The following is a 27,411-nucleotide window of genomic DNA, read 5'->3' as shown; positions in this document are numbered from 1 at the left end:
TCGAACTGGTCCGTTCAGCTCCATGGATTGTGTTTTAATTTTCATTGATGCTTTCCCAGCAGGTTGAATGTCCATACGCAGTCCAACACATTACATAATTCTGGCCAGCCAGCCGCTGAAATTTCAAAATATGGGTGGGCGTTGGAATCCTAATCCCGTAAACAGAGGGAGGCCTTCTCTCATTGTTAATCCTATTTATCCATCTGAGACTGGAGATCAGGCTGGGAGCTCTGGGTGCATTTACACATACCGGTTTTATTAATTAAAAAAATTCTGTGAATAGCAGTAATGTGTCAGTAATGGAATGGCCCACTTTCCAAAGAAAACATGTTTTTAGTCATTTTAATCATAAGCGGTGGAATGGAAAAGAGCACTGTGCCCTATGCAATAATAAAGCTGATAAATTAATCTCAGCTTCTGATGGCAGTGCTAAAGGGCACCGTTTGAGCCCGTCACACCACAGATTCTGACTGTAAGTCTGAGGCACTACTCTTAAGGCTGCTTTATGCAGTAGTTCTGCGTTGAAAAGCCGCCGTAGTGACGCCGTAGGTTTCTATGTCACCGGCATAGCCCACAGAGGCCGCTGCCATAGCTTACGGGCATCTCTCCAGTAATGTTTAACTTTACATGTCGGGGCGACGAAAGGCTGCAAGAGCTGTGATTGTTTTTTCCCGCTATGTGTTCCCAGTTAATTTCGCCAACAGTGGGGAAAAATATGGAGCAGATCGAAGAGGCTGAAGAGGTTCGAAAATATATCAATTTATATGAATATTAATTTATATTTTGTCATAAGTTGTGTTCGCAAACATTAAATTTAACTTCCATTTTTATTGCATCTGTGCTAAAATAGACTCGACCCTGCCATGTAGCATTTCGCCAGTCTACATGCATAATCACAGACTCAGAACCATAAATACAAGTACCGGTATAGACACCCACAAAGTACCTACGGCAGATATTCGATGCAGAACTACAAAGTAGAACTATGAAGCAGCCGTATATATAGTTTAATAGTAGTTTAATACTTTAGTTGACTTTCTGAAAGTCCACCAGATGGGGGAACTGAGATAAACAGGTTCAAGGTTTTAACCTAAAAACTGCAGATGTTGCTCTTTTTATCTTTCTGAACTACCATCTCCCATGATTGATGATGCTCCTCTTAAGGTGCCTTTGTACCATCAGCTGGCTCTCCAAAGAGAATGCAGCCATCGGCTTGAACAAGAAAGCATTTTCCTGCTGATTAGTTAAGTAAAGTCATAATCGCAAAACAACCACCGACAGGATGATCAGATCTTGAGGATTATTTTGCAAAAATGACCATTGATGTGAAAAACCATCTCCATAACAACATTCAACTATGAGGTGTTTCAAAACCTCAACCAAACACAGCATTCACTCTCCCTCACGTCATCGTTCCTTGAGACTGGGGGGTGCCCACCCAAACCCATTGCAGCCGGATTTGTTGTCTACCGGGGCAGGGCGGAAGCGGCCACCCTCCCGACATCTGCGGACAGGTCCCTGGCCCGCTTTCAATAGTTCACTCGGCATGGAAGCCTGAACTCCCCGATACTGGAGTCCTCAGGACTTCAACCTGTAATGGCATCACTGTTTTCTCTGCCTTTGGGGCACCTAGGCCCATCATTTTTTTTTAATGCAGAATGCATTCCATATTTCCTTACCTGCATTTTAGAGTTTAGAAAGCTGCTCATTATGTCCCATGTTACAAAACTGATTATAGACAATTCATAATGATGGATGGAGTGTGAAATCAGGTTGACTTTGATTTGCCTATATTATTGAGGTTTATTTCAGGTCCATGGTACAAAAGACTTCTTCCTAGGAAGACACAATCGATACATTGTGTGTGTGTGTGTGTGTGAGTGTGTGTGTGTGTGTGTGTGTGTGTGTGTGTTTGTGTGTGTGTGTGTGTGTGTGTGTGTGTGTGAGTGTGCATGCACTCACACAGGTGCTTGTCTCAATGATTGTGAAACATTGTCAGTTCACATAAATTACCCGTTGCATTCCTGATGTGGAAGAAATCCAAAAAAAACAACAAAAAACTAAACAAACTAGGAAGAGGGATGGACTAATAACAAATAATTTGCGCCCACTACATAAAGTAATTGGGTGGATGAGAGAGAGTCTACTAAAAAGAATCACACCTTAACTACAACAACAATCCTTAACAACCACTTGATCAGTATTATTTAAGGCTGCGATTATCTGAGATTCACTTTGGCTGCTTTCAAAGCCTGTCGATGGCTATGTTTTTCCGGGTGCTAGGCAACACTTCTTTCTAAACTGTCTGTTTTATTAGCAAGCCGCTAAACGGGCTCCTCGATGAGTTGTTTATTATATTCAGACAATAACTCAAGTTGTTTATGAAGCAAGAAGTAACTTTCTAGTACCAGCACCTCGTCTTTCTGCTGCAGGTTGTTCCTTCACTCTGCTCCCGGCATAGGTGTCAGGGCTGTGTGGCTATTATGTCATTGCCATTGAAAAGATCGCACGAAAAGAGTCCAAAACCCTTAAATGAAATGCAAGTCAGTCTGAGACTGGAGACCAGAGACCCAAGACTGGAGTCTGAAGACCAAAGACTGAAGCTGTCGACAGGCTGACAGGTAAAAGATCTGCGTAGTAGATCTGGCAAGAAATGATGTGAATCTCCCGGGGTTAAGTACTACTGCTTGATATTGTGGCTGAGACGCAGCTGTGAGGGTGAGAGGTCAAGGGAGGATCAAGGACCACGCTCAGGACAGGACGTACACAGGAGGGGAGGGGAAGATAGGGGAAAAAAAAACCAAGAAGAAGACATGGGGAAAGAATAGGAACCCCGACATCCTGCTGCTCTAGAGTATGGTGAAGGTGTGGCACTTGCAGTTGACCTCAAAGTCTTGGGTCAGAATCTTGAGTATTAATGGATAGATACTGAGGAGAGAATTCACAAAGCGGTCGCTTTTTTGCGGCCGCTAAACCGGTACAAATATCAGAAAAAACAAGCGTCTAATTTACAAAGCACCCGAAAACGGTGGAATGCACTGCTAACTGCGCTACCACCCAAATAGCGTCTCGGTGCACCAGTGTGATTTGCGCATATTTAAATGAGGTTTTATGCATACTTTTGGTGCAACATTTGGCCCTATCTATGCAAATGAGCCCCATTGCAAATAGCGTCCAATACACAAACACCGGCGCTAATAACCACATGCAATTAGAGGGATGCAATAACCATCTGCGGAGACCTGGTGGTAACTGTGAGAGACCAAAGAGAAGTCTCCGCTGTGTGATCGTCTTCAGAGAGCTGGTGCAACTGCAGCGCATTTTTAAGCGGTGTCACGCCCAGACTTTCCAGTGATGTCTAAATTATATTATTATGATAATTCTTGTTAATGTCATGGCATAGAGGGTAGCGGAAAGCTCAACAGTCTGTGGTTTTCAAAACACACAAGAAAAAAGAAATAAAAGTTATAGGGAATAGGAATAAAGTGGTTGAAACTGGCATTGAACCACAGATGGCATCGAACCTGCAGGACCATGGACAGCTTCGCAGGCTGACCTTTTGCGTGCAGCGCCCAGAACTTTGTAGAGTAAAATATATTAAATTAACTGTTATCATTTCCACATTGTAATTATAAGATTCAGCGAGAACTAGAATTTCTTAAGTAGAAATTGAAATATATACACATTTTATTCGTGTTGTAAATTAACTGTGTGGAAAGAGTAAGTTTTATACTCAATATAATTGTTTTATAGTCACTGAAAATAAATCTAAAAATACTAAGTAAAATCCGGGGTCCCTCAGCCAATTACCACAGTATCTCCACCATGGCTTTACTACGGTGCTCCATAGTTTACCATCGTTTAACCTGTGGTTATGTGGTTACAGAATTTAAATGTATACATTTTAAACATTCATACTGTGGCAGTTTCACCTACCACATGCCATCCAAGTGGCATCTTCAGGGACCTCCGACAAAGAGACACAGACGACAAGGTTTCAGACAGACAGTTTATTGTAGAGAGTGGGCTGGATGGAATTAGCCCAGGAGCAGATAGACACATGTCATGACAAGGGCTCCTCTCCTGAGTGTGTGTGGGGATAGGGGTTTTACCTGTTGCTCATTAGACCAACCAACGAGCGACAGATATGCAGCCCCACTGATCCTGGGCCACAATTACGTATACAGGTGTGGCTGCTCAAACCACACCATCCCCACACCGCAAATATATATTTGGCTGATATAATTTAACATTAAAAATTCCATATACATTATTATTATTACATTATTATTATTACATTATTATATACCTGACATTATTATATACCTTACTTTTGAACTTCTGTTGATCATTTGTTACCATAGTTACCATAAGGTGCCATTGTAAACCCATGGTAGTACCATAGTAGCAATAAAGTTCCATAGATTAACCATGGCAGTGACATGGTTGCCTTAAAGTTATATAGATTAACCATGGTGGTACCATGGTAAGGAGCAGAGTAATCATAATTACCATAAAGTATCAAGGTGACTATATAAAAACCATAGCAAGCCATCATGAATTTTCGTAAGGGTAACCAAAGGTCTTCTAACACGAAAGCTAGTGTAGCTAAGTGTAGAACTAATGAACAGGAAGGAAGGCATCGCTTGTTTGGGAAGCAATGTCAAATGAGGTGCAAATCCAGTGCAACTAACAAAAGGCTCTCTCAAACTGACCTGAGAAAACAAGACGCTCCTTTTAACATTTATTTTGGCCATTTCTATGGGTCTTTCCCAGTGACACACTACACTGTTTGAAAAACTCTATTGCTAAACTTTCTTTTTTTTACCCATTTTTTGACAGAGCCTCTACTGTAATGATCTGTAAATGTTGGTTTACACAGAAAACCCTTTTAGATGCTAAGAAGCCTCATGGTTCCCTGATTCCCATTTGGGCATTTCCATATTGCCTCTCCATCTATCACGTCTTCAATTCAACAACTTGTAGAAGCATGTAATACTGTCGGAAGGGGATCATTATTTTATCATTGTTTTTCTACGCAAAAAAATTGTTCAATTGTGCCGTGTAATGAATACTGTAGGCCTACCACCTCACTGGAATTGAAGTCGTTATTTTCTCAGCGTGCTGGTGAAGTTGAAACCTGTTGAAAGAAATGTTTGATCCTTGTCCTGTGTCTGCATGTCAGTATCTTGCAGGGACGGTGAGAAGTTTGTCAAGTCAAGTTGAGTCAAGTTTATTTGTGTAGCACTAAATCACGGCACACTCTGCAAAGGTCCTCGCGTTTAACGTAGAAATCATTAGCATCCTCTGGTCTTAACCCCTACCTGGGCAAGGAAAAAAAAACCCAGAAGAACCACCAAGAAAGGAGGAAAACCCAAGAAGGGGTCACAGAGGGATAAATTCCTGATGTTGCAGCCTAGACAGCCAGACTAAACCACCATCCACATCTGCATAGAGACTCACATTGTGGCCTGACTCATTCACCCACACCAAAGACAGGACATTAGTGCCTCCACTGAACAATTTTCTTTTTGAGCATGCAAGCAGAGATCATTGCTATTTGTAACAGACTTAAAGCCAAATGTTCAAGCATTGTTGTTGGGAGTGTTCTACAATCACATTATCAAGTGTAATTAATTGCTTTGGGCCAAAGAGCATTTCGCCCATGCATTAACTTTTTATTACCAGGCAGGAATAACTGAAGGGACGTATTTGGCTTTATTTATTTTAAGTATTTTGTTGCTGTACTTAAAATGCCAATCTCAAAGATTTTTATTTAAATACATGTCCGTTAAGTCACTATATATCGCTGAATGAGGTAACACAAAGCCATTGCATTTGCAATATTAAGAACCGGATGTCTGTGGCAACTTTACCGCCATGCATTCAAATCAGAAGTTCTACATCACCCAGCAGTAACCAACTACCAACTGGTTGACATGACACAGGTCACATTGTTTGGATCATTGGGAAGTGAGGTCCAGAAAATACACTTGCAATTTCTGCTTTTTTCGACATAGTGGCCGCCGAAAACAACAAAACAGAAGTCTTCGAGATTGAAGTCCATTTTTTCAAGAATCTGTACTTACTTGAGTATATTTTGTGTCAACATTTATTCCACTACATTTCAACTCAAATATACTTTTCACTCTACTGCATTTCTAAAAGAGTAGACATCAGGGACTAGATCTGTCAGACTGCTGATGTAAGATTGCTCATCAGTGATTCATTACGTCCCTATCCTTACTATGACTATTACTATTACTATGACACCACATATACTACAGGTTTGTAAGTGATAATCACCATATGCATGAGCATGACACTTTGTGCCACATTATTGGCTATGTTATTGACCGGAAATGGATATTTCAAGTGCTTTGACTTGACTGATACTTTAAGTCCATTTAACAGCAAGTACTTGGTGTACAAGTGTAATTTTATCTCAGATTATTTGTACTTCTACTTTTAAGTAAAAAACCTGAAAAGGTGAAGCCAAAAGGGAGGAACTCTGCAAGACTTGATAAGCTGAATCCCTGGGTCAAATCAGAACAACCCACTCAGAAGATTTGAGATGCGGCCTTTTTTAACTATGCTCCCAAACTATAGAACAAGCTACCAAAGAATATTAGAGAGGCAGACTCTGTAGGTGCTTTCAGGTGAATGCTTAAAACTTTTATTTTTAGCTCAGCCTTCAATTAGTCTTCTTAGCTGTTTTTAAATAGATATTTTTATTTGTGTAATTAAGTGAAAGCATGTAAAAGGGAAGAAGAAGAGTTTTAGAAAGTTTTGAGGTAAGGTAAGACATGGGAGGTAGGGAAAAATAAGGATGTGATTTATGGCCAACAGTGTACGAAAGCTATGGTGATAAAGGTCATTGTGTATGATCTGGAAATACTTTGTTAAAGTATTTTTTTTAATGGAGAGTTGAAAGCCATAGTGAATGTTTGTGTTTCACACCCTCCACTTCTGCCTCCTCTTCCACCTAGCCTGCGGCCAGTCACTCTCTCTCCCTCCCTCTCCCTCCCCTGCCTGTGTTTGTCTGGTGGTATGTGTGGTGGGAGTGGCTGCATTCTCCTGCTCTCTCCTGGGGCAGTCATTCACCTCAACTACTTTGCATATTCACTTGTGCCCCATGTACTCATGACCAGACAATGAACAGTATCAACTCCAACTTTTCTTCTGTTGTTAGAACTACTAGGTTAGTCTTGCTCCCGTCTGCTCTGTGTTTATTCCTAGTGAGAATATTCTCAGTATTTTATTGAAATATATCCCTGTTGTCCCAGTTACCCACTCTCTCCCAGTTACCTGCCTGCCCTGCCTGTCCAACCTGCCGTGTCTACCTGCCCTGCCTGCCCGTCTTTCCCTGCCTGCCTGCCGGACCTGCCTGATCTGCCTGCCCTGCCTGACTGAGCTTCCCTGCCTGCCTGCATGACCTGACTGATCTGCTTGCCCCGCTTGCGCGACCTTCCATCCCTGCCGGCCTGACCCGCCTGCCCAACCTTCCCCACCTGTTTGTCCTACCTGATCCACCTGCCTGCACTGCCCGCCCAACCTTCCCTGCCTGCCTCACTTGCCATCCCCTACCCAGTGGCATCGCTAGGGTGGTGCAGACCACACCGGGTGACACCATCAGAGGGGGTGACACCACGGCCGGGCTCTTCAGAGTAATCTCCCCTCCACGGTCAGGGCACAACCGTGCCCAACGGGGGAGACTTCCTCAGTCACTCTCCAGTGATGCCACTGCCTCTACCCCCTTGTTACGATCAATAAATCCCAGTTCATATTTACCACCATTCCTGTCTCCGTCTTGCGTTTGGGTTCACTGGCCTTAGCCGTAACTATGTGTCAAAGCAATTCTAGGAACAGGATTGGAAATAAACAGTTATTACCGACAAAGACAACGGAAGGAAGAAAAGTTAGCAAATGGCTTTATTTTATTTTGGGTTTTGTGATAGTGAAATCGAAGATGCTTATTCTAACCCTGTCTGTAATTTATTTCATTGTCTTAATTTTACTGCACTTTGTCAATGCATTTTGCTGTGCTTGTTTGTCTGTCACTACCTGATGGCCCTATTTTAATGTAAAGCACTTTGACATGTTGAGAATGAAAGGTGCTGTAAAAAAAAACCAAAGGTTATACTATTAGAGTACTTATTCCACCACTGGTCTTTTGAGAAATACATACATCTTTTAGAATCCAGTCGCTAATGTAGCGTTTCTGGCTGGGTGGAGCCAATGCACCGTCGTCGTCGGTGCATGGGGTCGTGCAGGCTGCACACAGACAGCCGCAGCGGCGATGGACGCGCATGGAGCCGGCTGCGGGCTGGGGGGCGGCTCCTCGGGGTTACGCAGTATAAAGGGCTGTCCCGTCGTTGCGGCTCAGTCCGAGTCTCACTGCGAGCGCGGGTGCGTGTGTGCGTGGATCTGCAGCTCGATGATCTGATCACTGACACGCCGCTATCGGCTGCAGTTGCAAAACAACAATCAAGATTTGTTCCTTTTCCTGCTTGGATACTTCTGACTTATAGGCATTGGATATGTGCACTCGGGATGATGAGAACCTCTTTCCCCACAGAAGAAGTAAAATAAAATAGGCTTTCGCATACAGTTGGATGTACTCCTCCCGTTCCATATGAAGAAGTCAAAAGTAAGTACCCCCAAAAAACAACAACGCAGAAAATACATTTAATCTTTAATCATTTAATCGTTTAATCTTTCGTCGTCGAGTTGTGTGAAGTGTCACAGTGTGTTAATTGACTGTGGAGAAACGGAGGCAGCGATCAGACCCACGTCAGTCTCTTTATTAACAGATACACTTCATAAATGTACCGTCGGGCAGCTTTCCACACACATTAAAGCGTGCGATAGGGTTTTCGGGATGGAAGGGATAGGACTGGCGTCAGCGCGTCTTTTTTCCGTTTTTGTTTTTTTGGGGTTTTTTTTTCTGTCGGTTTTATATGGAACCACCGCGTTGATTTTAATTAAAACCTTTCATATCGGGGGCCAAGGCTGATGTTCACTTTTTAATCAATGTGTTAATTGGAAACAATCACACACACAATTGATTGAACAAATGTAATTTAATCATACGCAGGGTATAGTTATCTAGAGTTCTCTCTCTCTCTCTCTCATATATATATATATATATATATATATATATATATATATATATATATATATATGAGAGAGAGAAAGAGATTTATATTTTCTGTCTATCAACCCCATTATAAGACATTAAGCTTCTGCCACCGGCGCGACTGTTCGCTTCCCACAGTTTAGACGATGACAACCAGTTATTCATGTCGGTGGTTTTTGTTATGAAGGCATATTTAAGTAATATGCATTGAAATTACGCCTTTTTTTTTCAGCCAGTGGTGTCTTTTCATTATGTAATGGATGCGGTCTGGCTTTGTGTTCATCTGAATGGCACCTTTTTTTTAATGAGAGTTGAAGCAACATGCTCCTCCATCCTATGCGGGTTAGGGTGAGACAGGTCTCACCGTGGGACACATGGTGGACACAGCACATGGTGCTTTTTGGGAAAAAAAGACGAAGCGTAGCTGGAGATGCAACTTGTCTCTGCACCTACTGCACTGTAGCAGAATATATTTTGATTCATATTTAGGGAAAATATATTTAAAAAAACAAACCTGCTCACAGTGTCTTGTGAGTATATTAAAGAAATATATATTTTAGACCAGTGTTTTCCACCTTCGCAGCTTGTATAAAGTGTGTTTTTTTTTTAGCCAGAAGAGGTCTCTGAGAACAGGAGATCTCTGAGCCCCACTACTTTGAACTGGGTGTGGCCAGCAGGGCAACACTGATGACAGTCGTTTATTTAGGCCTTAAAACAGTAAAATAAAATCAGCATACATGCAATGACTACTAAGAAAAAACAAACTCAATTATTCTGATTATTAAGAAGCCACGAAGCAGCAGGCGAGCGACATTTTCAGTAAAAGGCTGAAGTGTTGTTGTTTGCAGGAAGAGTGTTGTGTTGACTCTGACAGTGTCCACTATTGAAATCAACTACTGAAGCTGAAACAAATTTAATGCACTCAATGCACTGACAAAGGTTTTTTTGTTTTTGTTTTTGTTTTTATTAATACGCAGTTCGAGGATTTGCACAGCAGGGCTAGGCCTAAAATGAGCAAACCACTTCACGAAGGAATGCCTTGAAAGAATTATACAAATGTATACAGGCAAATACATGTACTACATATTAACTTTGGCAATTACATGATGTGCTTATGCGATTAAAAAACAAGCAGGCATGTATTGTATAATTGAGAGCGGTTTATAGAGACGCCACTCGGTGCCTGATATGTGCTCAGGGTGCGTCGAGTGTTTCTGCTTCTGTGGACTGAGATTCACTTTGAAAATAGCCCCAACATCACGCACAACAAACCGTTTCCATGTCTTTAAGCAACCACTGACTCCTGGTATAGAGTGGATCACTTCAAGGATCTTTGTCAGTCGCATTTGCATTTTTTACCCCTCTGCTCTTGACAACTTTGTTGCTTTCGTTCATCATGGATTCACGATAATGAAGTAGATGGTGTGATCAGGGATGGGGGGGTGGGGGTGCTTAATTTGGAAGATAAAGATAAGATAACACTTAATTGATCCCTTGGGGGATTCAATAGGGTTTAGCCCCCTATCACCTTGCCTAATCTAATATCAGATCTGTGTGTGTGTGTGTGTGTGTGTGTGTGTGTGTGTGTGTGTGTGTGTGTGTGTGTGTGTGTGTGTGTGTGTGTGTGTGTGTGTGTGTGTGTGTGTGTGTGCGTGCGCATGTCTGTGTGTGTGTGTGTGGGTGCGTGTCTGTGTGTGTGTGTGTGTGTGTCTGTCTGTGTGTGTGTGTGTGTGTCTGCGAGTGTGTGTCGGCACATAACCAGCAGATAGCCATCTATCTAATTGCAGGTATGTTGCGCTTAAGGTTTAATGTTATAGTCTCTGCTTTAGAGTCTGTGTTTTAAACTTATGCAACCTGAAAATAAAATACCAAATGTATTCCTGAGTACCTCCTCCCATCCGCTCATCTTCATTCATTCCCTAGAAATTAAAAGCATCTGGGTTCGTTTGGGGAGGTTGTCGTACAGAAAATACTTCAAATTACCTCCAAGGTATCTTCATTTCAGTCCAATGTCAAGAGCAAAAACTGTGTCTTTCAAGGTTTGGACATACCATGTGTGTGTGTGTGTGTGTGTGTGTGTGTGTGTGTGTATACATTTAAATGGGAAGAGTTATAGGATGCCGCTTCCATCTCTCTTCATGCATTTACAGAGAGGGGGCGTTGAAGATCAGTGCATGTTTTTTGGGATTTACTGTAGCTTCAGCAGCCTTAAATTAACGTATCTGTTGTACTTCTTCAGGGGTCGTGTGACAGCTGCTGTACTTACATCTGGAATTTGTAAAGTGATGTACATTTTATAGGCAATAGAGGTGATAGAGTTATAATCCAGCAGGTTGTGCAGGAAACAGGTTGCTGTTTGATACTGGTAATCTGTTACTGATAATCCAGTCGGTCGAGCCCCGAAAAGGGAGTTCCTGGTTTGCTTTGCAGCCCCGGGCCAGAATTAGACCACACCGGGACCTCCAGGGGCCAAATTCTTGACATTTACCACAAGTGACATTACCGACTGTCTCTCTTTGGGGTTTTTTTAAAGAGGTTTTTTTAAGCCGGTGCAATATGGAAACACCCACCATGCAATAAATGTTTGGATTTTACAACTGTAATTTGACACATAATTATATATATATATATATATATATATATATATATATATATATATATATATATATATATATATATATATATATACACAACATAGGAAGTGATATATTCAAAGGGTTTCTGTAAAAGTAGACACCAAATCCATTTGCTAAAGTGAGCTGTAAATAAAACACAACAAACAACTTTTCGTCATGAGACTAATATTATTTACTTACTTATTTACTATATAAATAATGTCCAAAAACAAAACCAGCTAAAATAAAAGCTTGTACTTAATGTCAAGAACAGTAAAAAAAAAAAAAAAACACTATTACATATTTAAAAATACATTGTCCAGACAATTTCTATGGCCTCAAAGTCCCTCAGAATTTAAACTTTTAATTTGCCCTTTTAAGAGGTTAGTTACTATCAAACAATACTCAATGATGCAATGATCAATCAGACACAGTGAAATAATTATTATTGTTATTTTGTAATTGCCATGGTTACGCAAGCATTGATTCCACCCGAAAAGGAGATGGAAGGAGTCTGCAGCAGATCATCAGAGTGCATCATGGGATGTGAATTATGTCCCAGGACACTTTATCACACTGTTAACAAACGGCGCTGCGGCTCGTCTCATTTTGGAAGATCAATGCCTCCGAATAACAAGGAATAACAACTGGTAATAACTGACTGGATCCTGGGTGGACAGGTGGGACTGGGGGGTCTGGTGGTGGGGGTGTTTCCTGGGTTTGTTGTGTAGTCGTTTGTTTTGTGAACTTTACTTCGCTTGCCAGACGTGATTTAGGGAGGTTTTCGTGCGGCCAAATTTAATAAATGTCCAAGTAATTCCAGCCATCCAATTTCCCCATTTCCCCATTCGTGTGTGTGGGCAGTTTAGTATTATTATTTTCTTTAAAGAAATGTATTCTGGGCAATGGACAAGGATGACATGTTTTGTTTGATGGTCTAAATTGTGTGTTAAATAGGCTTTAGGAAAATATTGCCACATCCAGTTCCTTGCTGCAAAGTTTCTTTTCGGAAGAAATAATCTTTCATTTAAACAAAGTTTGTCGGGCCTCATTTGCAACTTGGGGCAAGAGCGACTGCACGAATGTGAGGGATGAGGAGGCTGTTGCCGCGACACCCTCTAGTCCAAATAGATTATTCTGCTTTTATTATTATTACTCTAGGTGTTATGAAGCCTCCTTCGTAACCTAGGAATGACGCATTTTCAAAAGTTGATATAAAGTGGTGTGTAGGACCAGGATGCCGCCAGAAATGACGCGATTCCATCAGAAGTTCTCCAGCACCAAACAAAAACAGCCCCATAGCCCCAGCCATCAAAGCAGATCTGTAGTTTGTCCCATCGTCCTGAAGCCCAAAAAAAGGTTTTAAATCAAAGATTGTTAATTACTTGAGAAGTAAGTAACGTCTATGTAAACCTAACCCCTTTTATAAGTTCAGGTCAACGGGGGGGGTTAACCCCCCTGAGTAAACCGCTCCAGATACACACAACAGAGTTGCACAAAAATGTGTTTTCTGGAAGAAGTGCTGATGTATTAGGATACTAGTCTTGTGTCCACTTTTGGCGCCATTGATACGTTAAAGGTCAGCTTTGCATGCACAATGAGATTTTCTTATGAAGCGATCCTGAAATTGAGGTCATGAACGCCGGCTTCCCTTCCTCTTTTTCTTTTTATTTAGTTTCTGCTGTGTCTGTATGACTTTTTAGCAATTTATAAACTTATATAAGAGCTGGCTGAAACAGTTTCGTAACCAATTTTGGTCTTGCCCCAATAAACAAAAAGTCCTGAAATGCTGCCGAGATCAAAATCGTAGTATAAAAAGTACTTCACTGTCTGTCAGAGTAGTTTAGTGGACCGAAGAAATAGAATGGAATAAAGATTTCAGCCTCACCAAAATATAAAATACCAGCAAATAGTGTGACACAGTGGAGCGATTGTTGATTTCAAACAATATCAGTATGAACAAAAAAAGAAAGATCAAATGGTTCTATTAAGCTGTTTTCCATCCCCTTTCTCTTATAATTGTAATTTTAATAAGAATCACAACAATAATGAAAAAAGAAGCTTTGAAAAAAAAAAATCACTCAATGTGGAGTTGTCAAAAACATCATTCTCCAGGCAGAAAAACCCCAGAACAGGCAGAGCACTCACAGTTTAGGGGGGACAGGACGCTTTTTGATGGTTATTTTAAAGACATCTAACCAGCTCCAGAAGCCGGCCTTCATGCTCGACTCGGCTCAGAATTGAGATAAAAGGGGGTCTGCTCTCCTGGTCTGCTCTTCTGCTCTGCTCTTCTGCACCGTCCCAGCAACACCGTCGCCAGGTGGTTCTGATTTCCACCCGCTCACACTTGGCTTGGGCGATATCCAAAATGTTATTGTGATACCGTATGCACGGTTGCGCACACGTTTTCTTTGGTTTCGTTCAATTGCAACGAATACATCTACAATAAAAAGACACTGTATTTATTTTTTTTCTTTGATACCGGATCACAGAGAATGGATCGCAAGTTGCGCGTGGGCGTAAGTGCGGAAAGGATCGCCCGTTTACCACCCAAACAGTGACGGACACCTAGCAAATGTGACTAAGGAGATACATGCGTAAAGAATTTTACTTGTTAACTCGGCATGATATAAATGAGGTGTGGCATGTGAGCGTGTGAAGTGATTGATATGCGTGAGCAGGTCTGCCCACTGTGGGTTGAATCATCAGGAAACGTGTCACAGATTCTGAAAGTCGGGCCGTCGGTTTTTTTTTTCTGCTGTTTTTGTCAGTCTGTGTGCATTACAATAACAGGATAAAACAGAGAAGCTTACAAAAATGCACCGGGATGATATTTCAGTGAGGAATTATTTTTTTTATGTGTTATGCGTGGCTCTCTGTGCGCCCTGATCGCCGTGCCTGGTCGCTCCATATAAAAGGAGGGGGAACGGGAACAGGCCACGACTCGTGGACTCGTTACGATTATGTTCCGCGCATGGAGAGGGGGCGATCGTGGAGAGAGTCATTGAGAAGGTGTCCCCATTACACAGGGTTTCGTTCCATACCATTCCATATGCACTTGTTTCTTCCTATAAGAAGACATCAAATAACCTACATCTAAAACGAAAAGGCACTGTTTTGGCGTGTCGATTGCAGGCAACCCATCACTGGCACACGCTTCGTCAGCACCATCCGCGCTGCAGCTAAATCACCATCCATGCCACCATGGCCAAGTCCTCCATCTGCTTCCTCGCTGTTGCACCGCTGCGCGCATAATTTACATCCTCTGTGTGCGCGCAAGTGAATGGACTTCGGGTTCCGGACGGGGGGCATTATTTGGTAGCATATGGTGGTCGCATATTATTGAATATTGGCCCGAGCCTACCCACACTACAGGGCCGTGCCGGTAAAACCACAGCTCTGCGTGCATTTCCATTGCACCTGCCTCACCTGGAGTCCCGACTCTGGCCTCGTTTGTTCTCCCGTGCTGGTCTCTTTTAGAACTGGGGGCGGGAATTTGGGCCGGGGCGGGGCCTAAATAAGATCGCATTCGTCTTTGGTCCTCCAGCTGCCACTCGAGGTCAGTGCGAACACAATGTAAAACTTTTATTTTCTGTTTTTTCAGGTTTTTCTGTCATTTTCAGCTGTTAGTAGCATGTTGTTGCTATAGCAACGCCATAGCAACGAACGCAGTCCCGCTAGCTCTGTATCCAATGGAAACACGTCAGGAACCAACAGGACTTTATTGGGCTCAGCCCTGCATGGTACAGTTTCGACATTATGATTATAGCTTATATACAGTACATATCCAGATACATGCAAGATAATACAAACACACTCACATCTAACACATAAAGATGAAGCAAGATTGTGGCCATTCTTGTATTATTGTGGCAGTGACACTTTCTGTTTATAGGCTGATTAAGAGAAGCAGACTAAAGGCAATGTATTCTATGCAAATGTATTCTAAGTGAATAATATAATACTCTCTAATATAAAAACCACCCACTGTTACCCCACTCCCCCACCCTCACCCGCCTCTCAATGCCATTTCAACTCGACACGCAAGTCGAAGGATTCTTGTTAGCAGCTTGGCGCCAGTGTTTAAAAATGTAGAAGCAATGACGAGTACAATTTGATCAATTTATTGGACTTGGGTTCAGGCTGGTATCAAAGGAACAGTGGCGGGTTGTCATGTGATTGAGAACATTACTGAGGAAATTGCTGTCAGATGGTGGTGGAGCGCAGCCAGCCTGGTTGCCGTGGGTCACTCCACCGCTCCGAGTGTCGACTAGAAGTCAATCTGCCAGCTGTAACAAGCCTGTTGGTTTGAAGCATTTACAAGGCAGTAAACACACTTCATATTAGAAACATATCCATGGTTTCTGGTGGTTATAATACAAACACTTTGCTTTATTTGGTATTTGATCATTCATTCATTCATTTACCGTTCATTACTTACTGCATGGCTGCCATAATCTTTGCTGATCTCAAAGGTGCTTTGTGGTTTTGGAGACATTCACGACATTCAAATTAAACGTCAGTCAAATGAAATGTCAAGACTGTTAATGTTGTTGAAAAGACGTCCACTGGACCATATTGTGCCAGACCGCACACCCTTCTGCATGAAACATCTGAGTGGATTCATGGCACAGTCATGCTGCATGAGGGCTGTCAAGGAAGCGCTCGCTATTTTTCTTGCAGTGTCCTTGTTTTGCAAAGGCGTGTCAACCTAAAATCACATTATATGCGGGAAGTCGAAAATAGGTCCATGTCTTGTTATTCATTGGACAAAGTCTGCCGATTTATCCTGCCAATGTTTCCCCATCGACCTTTCATCTCGCCATCACAGGGTCTGTGGCACAGCACACTAATGCGTTCAACAGAATATGAAGCGGCTGAAATGTGTTTTTGACTGCGCAGGCGGTTTTTCCGTCAAAGTTGTAAGATGCACTGTTCCTAAAGGCGCTGCAGAAAGTGAGCCCCCCCCAAAAAAAATTGGAATAATGCTCCATGTTCTGTGTATAAAAGAATGTCAAAACAAGCACTAGAACTAGAGTGTTGGTTTGCTTTGGTCATGTTTTTTTATAGACTAAGGCTCACCCTAGTAGTCAAAAATAACACACTACAACTCCTATTGTTTCAACCATATTGATAAAATCATAACCAGAGAGTTATGCTCCTGCCACGTTGTTTCATTTTGCCCTGTGTGATATCAGCTATTATGCTCTAATGAGTTTTATATTTTTAGATTTTTTTTATTTGACATGATATTGGTAATTGAAACATATACATATATGTCCAATAGACATAGGATAGATATGACACTATATTGCAATTTTGATTTGGAAAAAAAATGTATGTTCCAAATACTATCATGAAGACTTAGCAGACCTGCAATCTCATGGTTATTGAGTGCAAAATGCAATAATAAAGAACTTAAAAATAACCTTATTACCTTAGTACCTTTTTAAAGACTGTCCAATTAACCCCTCGTAAAATATATAGCAACTGCTTCATTATATAAACATATCCTCTCAAATGGGCTCATAATTGTCACAGCAATAGTATTTCAGTATCTACTATACTACAAAAGAAGTGACAGTGAAAAATGTGAAGACCTTGAGCTGACAAAGCCCAATGGCAGCGTAGGCATTCAGCCGTACGAGTACCAGGAGAATCTTCAAAGTTCCATTTCACCTCATCACAAACCTTTCACTGTGGATGAGTCCCGGCGTGAGGCGTGACATGAAAGACATAAGCGATGCATTTGTTTTGCCTCAGGCTCCCTGAAACCTTCGTGCTGAACATTATTATTGAGGAAATTCCAGTCGATCAGGTGTAACCCGAGGGGGGAGTCACAAGAAACTCAGTGGGAGTCTACGCTTCCCTTTTTCGCTGAAAAAATGTTCTAGTGTGTTTGTGCCATCCCCACCTCCATTCTTGTCAAACTCAAAGCAATGCATATAATACACTGTATAATCCATTGAAGCTTTTGAAATTGCTATGACAGTGCTTATAATAGCGTTCATTTTGTGACGTGTGCTTCTTCGTGTGCCACCGAGAAGCATTTTGATGACAGCTCTGGTGTGACTGGTATAGTGAGTTTCATGGATTTGTTTCCGTACAATGGAATTGTCAGTGGAAGCGTCCCTATTTAGTGGCCATATTTTTAGAAAGGCTTGTGTGTCCTGGGCGTATGTGGTGGATGCTCTTCTTCATTCTCAGGGTAAATTCTTAAATTGACAAAGCCCATTCCGCTGAATCTCATCAACCCCTGATTCTGTACAGTCTGTATTTCCATCTGGGTGGTGCTTGGACCACACTTATCCTCACTGTGCAGTCACAAACTGCCAAGACATAATCGCACATCGTAATCACAGCGAGATGTATAACATCATGCCTGTGTGGGAAAGTGGCGTATTTGTTTTGTCTCGATGACATGGTAACTTATGTGTTGAGAGGTTTTACGACTCAGGGAGCCATTAAAACACCACAGCTGCACCATCGTTTTGAACATCCGCCCCACGAGACGATTTAATGTGGCCCCGCTACATGGTGATAATACATTGATAAATCTGGCCCGCAAATAATCTTTTCATATCACAAAGCTTAATTCGTCCACACAAATGTTCTGATTGTTTTCAAAATTTAAAACAGAATTTAATAGATAGGGAGGGCTATTTCCAACAGGATTACGAGGCAATAAACTAATGTCCGGGAGAAAAAAACAGAACAAACACAAAACAACAAAAAAGAAACAGGCGGGTGTCTCCTTAAAGGTCAACACCGCCCCCCTAGAAGAAGACAACCTGGCCAGTGGCCCCCAGGTCCTTTGAGTGTGGGGCCACTGTTGTAGATGTCAGACGTCAGAGGCATCGTCTCACACTGATCAACAGCAAAGCCGTCGTGAGATCAAAGAATTTGATTTGCATTGAATATCCGACAATTACTGCAACTCCTCAGAGACCCGCGCATGTGAACAGAGCTTGCCATATTGTACAGTGCAGCCGCTGAGTCACGAGACCAAAACATCAAATTGTGTGAAAGATAATGAAACCTTTAGGACTTTTGATGACCGAACTGAACCGTTGCACAACAGTATTGCAGTTTTTACAGTGGATGTAATACCAGGATTAACTATTATATTCTTGTTTGGGGAAAGCGCTCTGTAGTTAATTATACTATTGTGCGGCCGTTTCCTTTATGTGTTCAATGATATTGGCCTTGTCAACAGTCCCATGTTGGTTATTTATTAACCTCATGCGACTGCGAAAGTGGAAAGAGTTGGATAACCTTTCTCCAATGAAATTTGCCGATGAGATTACACCAAATGCATGTTATGGACAAACTGAGCACTGGTATTGTAGGTTTAATAGTGAAGGCCTGATAGTGATACGGCTAATAGTGATACACCAGGTCTGATAGGCCCAATAGTGATAGGTCTCACATTTATTAGGGCTTATAGTGATAGGCCTGACAGTGAAATTAAGAGGAATTTTGAGCCCATGTTATGTTGCACCGAATTAAACATTTGCCATGTTTCCATCAGTTCATTTAATCTTAAGACATTTTTATGTTCAGATGTCCAATTCTGATAAATTGCTCTTCTTCATAAGGTGTTTGTGTATTATTACACAGCTATAGGTCTAATACACTGATAGTGGCATAGAATTAACAGAAAAGACCATTAAATTTCTCATTGCATATATTTATATGACAATTAATCGTCGACTTAAATATTGTGATCGTGACAGCCCCGCAAGCAAAAGTAAAAAAGTTGTTCAATGCTTCATGTCTAAATAAGGTATAATAGTAAGGCAGTCAAAACATTCCAAGAGGCTGTTGGCGGCTCGAGCCTTGAAGTGCATTGGCACAAATATCTTTTCGTGACAGCTGTTAAATCAAGAGTTGAGTTGATTATACCTTGTTAAATGACCCTCTTCATCGTGTCTCAGCAAGGGCAAGGAAATCAGTTTTTTAGACTTGAAACTGTATCACACCCGGATTTGACTTTCTACAAAGGGGTATTTGGACATGTGCTTCAAACTCAAAAACAGCAAAACACACCATTTCCTCCGTCCCACCACAGGGGGCCGACACATGGTACCAGTTGGCACTTGTTTATTTCATCTCATGTGTTTTTATACTAATTAACATTAAATATATTTGTGCATCCTTAACACTGGCCTGGAAACTTACGTTTCCAGGCCAGTGTCATGACCAGTATCATGTTTGTCTATCCAGTGTGAAAACAGTTATTCTTGTGACCGGTGTCTTGAAGTGAAGAAATACTTGTTTTTTTGGTTTTTTTTCCCGTCGTGTGCATCCGTTCGTACATCCAACTCAGGCCCTTAACTGATTGAGAAATATAAATAGCGAAAATAGCACGAAAGGTGTATTCAACGCCAATGCATTAAAGTAATTTATATTAAATGTACTCAAGAATTGAAGTGAAAAGTACCTGTCTTATCTTACATCAAATTTTAAGGCCGTGTTGGCTGGTTAGTCTTATTTTCGCCATGCTTAAATTTCAAATGCAACCCTTTCAAGGTTGTACCCTTGTACAACCCTGTATGAGAACTCTCTTCAGTACAAATAATAGTCAAAGAATAAAATCTTTGTGGCCGTAAAAGTATAGAGTGAGTTAAAGTACTCTATTACTGCTCTTATTAACACATTATCACGAGACAACAACCCTGAAACCTCCTTCACCCGTTGTTGCACTGAGCCAGTTTTGGCTTCAAGACTAAGTTTAACCATAGATCCATTCTGTGCAATCTGAAATAATGCTCCGGCCCGAAATCAATTCCCCTGCTGTTACTCTGCAGTTTATTACGTTATCTCAAACCTAAGTGCACCTGAGCAGACGGAGAGTTTCCAGATGCTAATTCAATTTGAACACATTGAAAGCCGGCTACAGTCTCTTTTCTGGGCCGCGAAAATAGGCATGGCGATTGCCCCCGCCATGCAGAGTTTCATGCGGGCCTCAGTCGTTGTTCTGGGCAAGAAATAAATGATACATGTTCCATTCTTACACTGAGATAGGATTCAGTGAGATAGGATTCACCTAGTTGGGAGAGTCACTATCAAGGGTGGAATGAAATGGAAATGACTCAAACTTTCCTTTAATGAATATTAATATGGATTTTGCCATGCACCGGGAACGCGCCGTGACCTGTGGAAACATTTCGGTGATGTTCTCTTTACGGCTGTCTCGACCTTGAACGCTTTCGGGCTAAAGATGGGTCTACGTGACTGCAGTGTGGCTGCAATGCCGTGCTCCGTCTCGACCCGGCAAAACCGACGTCAGACACCAATCTTTCTATTTTCTGCGGCTCGTTCTCCCGCCACGCCCTTTGTCTCAACACACGTTGAAGCCCACATGTGACAATCCTCCTGATTCTGCCGCTGACAAGACGTTTGGCTGGATGCTGGAAGACCCAGCTTCTGTCACTAACAAAACGAAGAAGGAGAAGAAGAAGAAGAAGAAGAAGAAGAAGAGCCCAGATCAGCCCCAAATTTTAAAAAGTTAACCAAATTTGATTATCTATAATGGCAAAAATAGTGCTAAACTGCAAAGCGAGGGCCACAGTAGTGCTGCAGTTGGTCCCAGAGGCCCCAGGAACTCGTCTTCTTTGAGCTGCTTTCATCCCGTCATCTGGTCTTTTTTTTATTTAATCCCCCTCATGAAACATAGGAACGGATATCACATGGGCCAAGATGAAACAATGTGCAAAGAGATTAAAAAAAAAAATCAAGCATCCGTCTGACTAAACAGGCGTGTTGCTATGGTGCGCCAGTGTTACGCAAGGAACAATGCTATTCTTTTATCAGATTATGCGGTGAAGAGGGCCACGGGGCCGCGGGGATCTGGATCTGGAGGGCCTGTTTGGCTAATGACGGCCGGGGTTAAATGTGACGGATGGAAGATGAGAGGAGCCATTATGGTGCTGCTCCTCAGCGGGAAGAAGAGCAGGAACACAGATCTCCAAGAGCCTGAAGCGCATCAGGCAGCGTCCGTCTGAAGTGTCTGATGGGAGATAGGACTCACCTGCATCTGAGCAGGAAGGACAACTGAATGAGTTTTTATGCATTCATATTATTGAGATGTTTTATTTTATATATATATAGGGTATTGACAATCTAATGTGTGGTGCATTACAAAAAATTGGGTGTTATACGTCCAATTTTGTGTGATATTTTGCTGTCTTGGGGTTTCAACGTAACATTGTCTAGTCAGAACAGACTATATCCACAAACTCATTCTTCATTGACTCATTTTATCAACACTAAATGCTGTTTTTGGATGCCATCATGAGCCTAACTCTTACTTTATAGTCAGAAAGATGTTTCATACATAGTGGTCTGTATGGGGAATGTGACCAGGTTGTTTTAAAACTGGTGTTATTATCAAGCAACATTTTCTCTTCTGGGATACTGTAGGACAGCTCAAGGTGAAAATATCAGTTAAAATATAGAGGAGAATAAATCAATGTTTAATCTCTGTGGATCTCGACTGCATGTGAAGTTTTTTTTTCTCTTCACTCCTAAGAATCATAATCACAATCTGTTTATTTATACAGCCAAGTATTTCCTCGGAGAGCAAGGAGTCTGTCATGGTGACTATTGGTGCCTTGCTGTACAGATATGCACGGAAAGGCTTAAAAGTCTGACAAAATAATTTAGACAAATATACAAAAAAATTTAAAAAGAAAACAGAAATGGCCAAATATGTAGAAAACATTCAAAACACACAAAGTTCCATACTATGCATATAAGCACAATATGATATCAAATATTACTATGTTATTACTGGATTGTTACAGTGTGTACAGTGCACGCTGTTGATTGACAGTAATAGTGGATTGAGCACATTTAAGCCTTTTGGGGCTTAACACTCACACCTGGATGCAGCTCAGCGGGGGGACGGCAGATCTACAGGACAATTTGCTGTAACCTGCCCTCCTGTTTCCGGCCAAATATTCACTCACAGTTCAAGGAGCCCGTCTTGTTCGCTTTGAACACGTGGGGGTCCACGGCTTTTTAGGCCTCTCACCACGAAAAAAAATCACAAAAACCGGCAACAAACATGTCGGGGATTTTGAGCTTTCCCTGTTTCAAGTGGAGCCCACACCTGCACCGCCGCAGCACAACGCTGAATTAACAAGGGTTTATCTGTAATTTTGCTTGTTTTTTCAGCTGTTCTGGCCTTTGCCCACCAATTATATTTCCTGGTTCCTGGTTGTGGTTTTCCTCGTGTTTGCCGTCCCGCTAAGCTTAGATTTTCGCATATGCCGCTGGGTTTTCTCTCAATAAACGTTAAATTGTGAATGCGCTTGAACAAATAGAGTGAGGCCGGGGATTAGGCGTCTGTTTCCAGGAAGAAGGTAAGAAACTACTGGGACAGCTCCGTTTTCGTTTGTGCTTTCTCCAAACAGAACCAGGGGTTTCCCCTCAGACAGATCGCTGGACGGCGGCCATGTGATTGTGATCTGCACCGCGAGGGGGAGGCAGCGCTCGTGAGACTCATTAGTTTGAAAAAAAAAATATATATGTAGAAGTAGAACTTATTTATTTGGAAATTGAAATTTGAAATTTCGGGACAGGGAGCGTGGGCTTGACGGGTGTGTCTTCCATGCGCTGGCAGCGGGCGGTGAAAGATTTTCACAGCGGTGCGAGCCTAAATAAACAGGAGTAACAGGTGTGGATGGAGCGTTTCAACAGCGAGCGTTCGGGTCACAAGCTACATCAGATGTAAAGACGGCGGGAGTCACAGGGCGGAACGAGCCTCCTCGGTATTCATATTCCCGGTAACCATTTCTGCTAAAAGGGGCTTTTTTTTTTTCCCCCTCTTAAATGTTCACAGGATAGCAACGGAGCCCTTTTGCGGAAGGAAGGAAGGAAGGAATGCATTTTGGTCCAAAGCTGACCCCTCAGATAAAAAGTGTTTCTATGACAAATCAGTCACAAGAGAGAGAGGAGGGGGGTGCCAAATTAAGAAATCAGAATTTAGACTTAAGATCGATTTGTATGAAATGGGGTATTTAGTGCAGTGATAGTTTGTCTCTTGCTCTTGGGTGCTAATTGGGTCCCGTTTAACACCGTTTCTGCCAACATCGAGTGGAGGTTTAGAAATAAGGCATACGGTAAATCATACACTGGTGCACACTTTAGAGGGGGTCAAACGGTACAAGCTGATTGATTTCTTCCATGGTGGCTGTTGGAATGCGGGACGAAAATGTTAATCTTTCACATCTAACTGTAGACTCTCTCTCTCTGTCTTTATAAGGGCACGGTATGGTTTAGTCAATGTGATTACAGCTGACTGTAACTGATACAGCGACTGGAAATGGAAATCCCTCAAAGAAAGACTGTACGGCCTCAGCGGCTGTTTGCTCAGACTGCCCTCATATTTGTCAACTTGTAGGCGAAAAGACACGAAAGATGGTCAAAGATTGGATCATTATCTTATGTGTGGGCACCGTGGAACAGTGGGTAGCGCTGTTGCCTCGCAGCTCCAGAGAGCTGTTTTAAAACCTGGTGTTGGTGTGGAGTTCCCTCCAGTCCACCGGGAAAAGTGTGTGTGTGTGGTGGATATTTTACTTACATGTAAGTACATGTCACATGTACTTACATGTCACATGTTACATGTCCAGAACTTGGAAAAAAAAAATGCTTTTTAGTAGAGATTTATGAAATTCTATGTGTTCTGGCATGTCATGTTCACTGTCATGTGAAAAGGGTTTATTTGACTGCCTGGTGGTGCCTTATGATGGTTTCTCATCTCCAACAGTGGTGGAAGAAGTACTCAGATATTTTACCTTGGTAAAAGAACTAATACCCAGACCCAAAGTTACTATAGTAAAAGTGGAAACACCACATTGACAGTAATCACGTTAACCTCACGACGGTCATCCAGAACCTCCCTGCAGACGGAGGCGATGTCTATGCAGTCTATGCACAACGTGTTCATCTCGCCAAGCCCTGGCAATAGCAGTTTTACTCGCTTGTTTTCCCGCGAGTCAAGGCCCCCCGAGCCTTGTGGGCGTTCGTGCAGACGTAACCTATTTCTCAGTCGCCTGCGGTGGCTGTCTTGTTTCAGGGGCAGGAGTTAAATTTCCTCGAAGTCGCATCCTGCTGTTACACCCGTCCTGCCCCTTTCCCCCCTCGTGCCGGCGTGATGCGGCACGTCACTTTAAAAACTGGGTATCATATTAAAAAAACACAAAACGGCCTGTGAAGCCTGAAAAGCATGAAAAGAGCAGGTCTGTAGATCGGATCCGTTGTCTGGTGCCCCCCCCCCCCCCCCCCGCCAAGCGACGAGAAGCTATTTCATTGTAGTCGGGGGCGAATGGAGGCCGGAAAAAGCTGCTCGTCGGGATCTCAGAGAGGGATCTCACGATTGTTTACTGTAAAAACACCAACATGAAGGATATGAGCGGGGCCAGGGCCTTCCCACGATGGAAAGCCGGGGTTTCAATACCTTGTGTTGCACAACCGTCCAAAAGCTTGAGGAAGATGTTTAACCCTTGAGCAGAAAACTTGGCTCTGCCGCTGCAGATGCTGGGTCAATGTGATAATTTCGATGATTTAGTTTAGATTAATTAGATGATTTAGTTTACGGTAAAACAAGCAAAGAATGAGTTTGATTTTAGACGATTGGGAGGAATGTCGCTGTCCAAACTGTGTCACACTGTGTGGACCTTCTCCGGGAGAAGATCCACACACACCAGATCTGGAATTTCTGGGCGATTATTTGAAAGGGACGACGGGCGTGGTTCCAAAATGAGTTTTTATGTAATCCAAATAGATTTTTCTATCGTAGATCTAATTTTCTCAAAATGTCATGCAACGGAGGACAGGTAGAAAGAGAGGGAGGACTCTCCCACCAGGGAGAGCTCTCGGGAGGGTTAGCCTCCTTCGACATTTACGAGATCTGTTTGACGTTGATTCACGCATTAGAGCCTTCTACCTGGTTGCAAACTGCAGACAGATCAGGCCCCTGGTCCTTAAGCCTCCCCCTCACTTTACAAGACTTTCCATTTTCTCTCTGTTCCCTCTTTCACTCTTAATAGGTGTGTTGAACCGCAGCCCTGAATTATTCTGTAACATAAGCTCTGAGGAGTCATAGAGTCAAACACCACCCAGAGCAGGCGATGACAGGAGCTGTCAGCCACTCCGTCCTTCAGTCATCAGTCCATCAGTTGGTTGGTTGGTTGGTTGGTTCGCTCCGTCAGTCAGTCTGTCAGTCGGTCGGTCGGTCGGTCGGTCGGTCGGTCGGTCGATCTCTTGGTTGGTTGGTTGGTCGGCCGGTCAGTCAGTCCGTCAGTCAGACATTCATATGGCCAGCCTGTCAGTCGGTCGCTCGGTCAGTCAGTCAGTCAGTCCCGTCAGTTAGTCAGTCCATCTGTCAGTCAGTCAGTCAGTCAGTCGGTCAGTCAGTCAGTTCGTCAGTGAGTCAGTCGGTCGGTCAGTCTCTTGGTTGGATGGACCGTCAGACCATCTGTCAGTCAGAGGTTGGGACCAACACACATTGTCGCAAGTAGAAAGTGAACTTGTAAAAGAAACCGGAGCTACTCCAATGAGTAGCAATTACCGCCGTGAGACGTCTAAAGCTCATGTAACTAAGCATGTTCAACAGAAATGTAATTCATATAAGACACTCAAAGGTATGTAGCACAAGTGTTGTAAAATCATACTTAAGACCCGTCCTTAAGAACTTAAGACCAGATAATCTAGTGTAATGGTGTTAATGATGTCATCTTAAGTGTGTGTGTGTGTGTGTGTGTGTGTGTGTGTGTGTGTGTGTGTGTGTGTGTGTGTGTGTGTGTGTGTGTGTGTGTGTGTGTGTGTATGTGTGTGTGTGTGTGTGCGTGTGCGTGCGTGCGTGTTGAGAGCTGTGTGAGTCATGCCTAAAATAAAAAAAACAAGTTAACGTTCCTTATGCTGCTTTTTCAGTACCCCCATAGCAACCTGGATTTTGTAATTATGGATTTTGTAATTATTTTTTATCAGTTCCTTCACACGTGGCACCATCAAACTGCGATGTGTTGGAGCTGCAAGAGCTGCAGTGGCATGCAAGCAGGCCATGTGATGTGCCTTACTTTTACTGTTGGTGTGTTTATAAGAAGTTATTGTGCTTAGAACAGTCGGCGCTCAGTCGGTTGGGAAGCTGTCCTTTGTAAAACGTTTCAGATGTTTTCGGGATCTGGACTTTGATGTGGCTTTTTCCAAGACTCTCAGCTTCCCTTCCCTTTTTAGAGACTTTTTAACAACGCTCCCAAATCCACTTTTCGGTGTACCAGCACGTGTTGCTGCAGACAAAATGTCAAGGTTTAAAATTTTTCTCCTTTTGATTCTTTTAAAAATTTATATATAAAAAAAAAATCCCATTCCTCACATTTTCACATTTTTTAATATGCGAAATTTTCGAAATCTCAAAATTTCACACAATGCCACATTAAGTGATGTGCAAATGAACCGTTTTGTTGAAGATAATATCATCTGAATTTGCAAGTGGCAGTTTTTTTTTTTACATGTAAGGTGAACACATCAACGTCAAACGGCCCAACTAAATCCAATAACTTTTCCATTTACCAAAAATGACAGTAAGGTCAAAGTAAAGTTGAAAATACCAAATCAGGGAATTCAAATACTTAATCTGCCGAGTTTGTT

At 42.4% G+C, this 27,411-nt stretch overlaps 1 protein-coding gene across 1 annotated transcript in view; it reads left to right on the top strand.

The window, feature by feature from the left end:
- The first annotated feature begins 8,401 nt into the window (after positions 1–8,401).
- Positions 8,402–27,411, top strand: part of kitlga (kit ligand a) — a 29,983-nt gene continuing 10,973 nt past the window's right edge. Inside the window, exon 1 of the mRNA XM_080002402.1 lies at positions 8,402–8,650. Within this exon, the coding sequence (XP_079858528.1) occupies positions 8,636–8,650 (15 nt within the window). The 5' untranslated portion in view covers positions 8,402–8,635. The remainder of the gene's footprint in view (positions 8,651–27,411) is intronic.

Source organism: Zeus faber, assembly GCF_960531495.2.
Source record: "Zeus faber genome assembly, chromosome: 6".
NCBI lineage: Eukaryota > Metazoa > Chordata > Actinopteri > Zeiformes > Zeidae > Zeus > Zeus faber.
The sequence above is the reverse complement of the archived record's forward strand: the minus strand, read 5'-3'. Positions and strand labels throughout refer to the sequence as shown.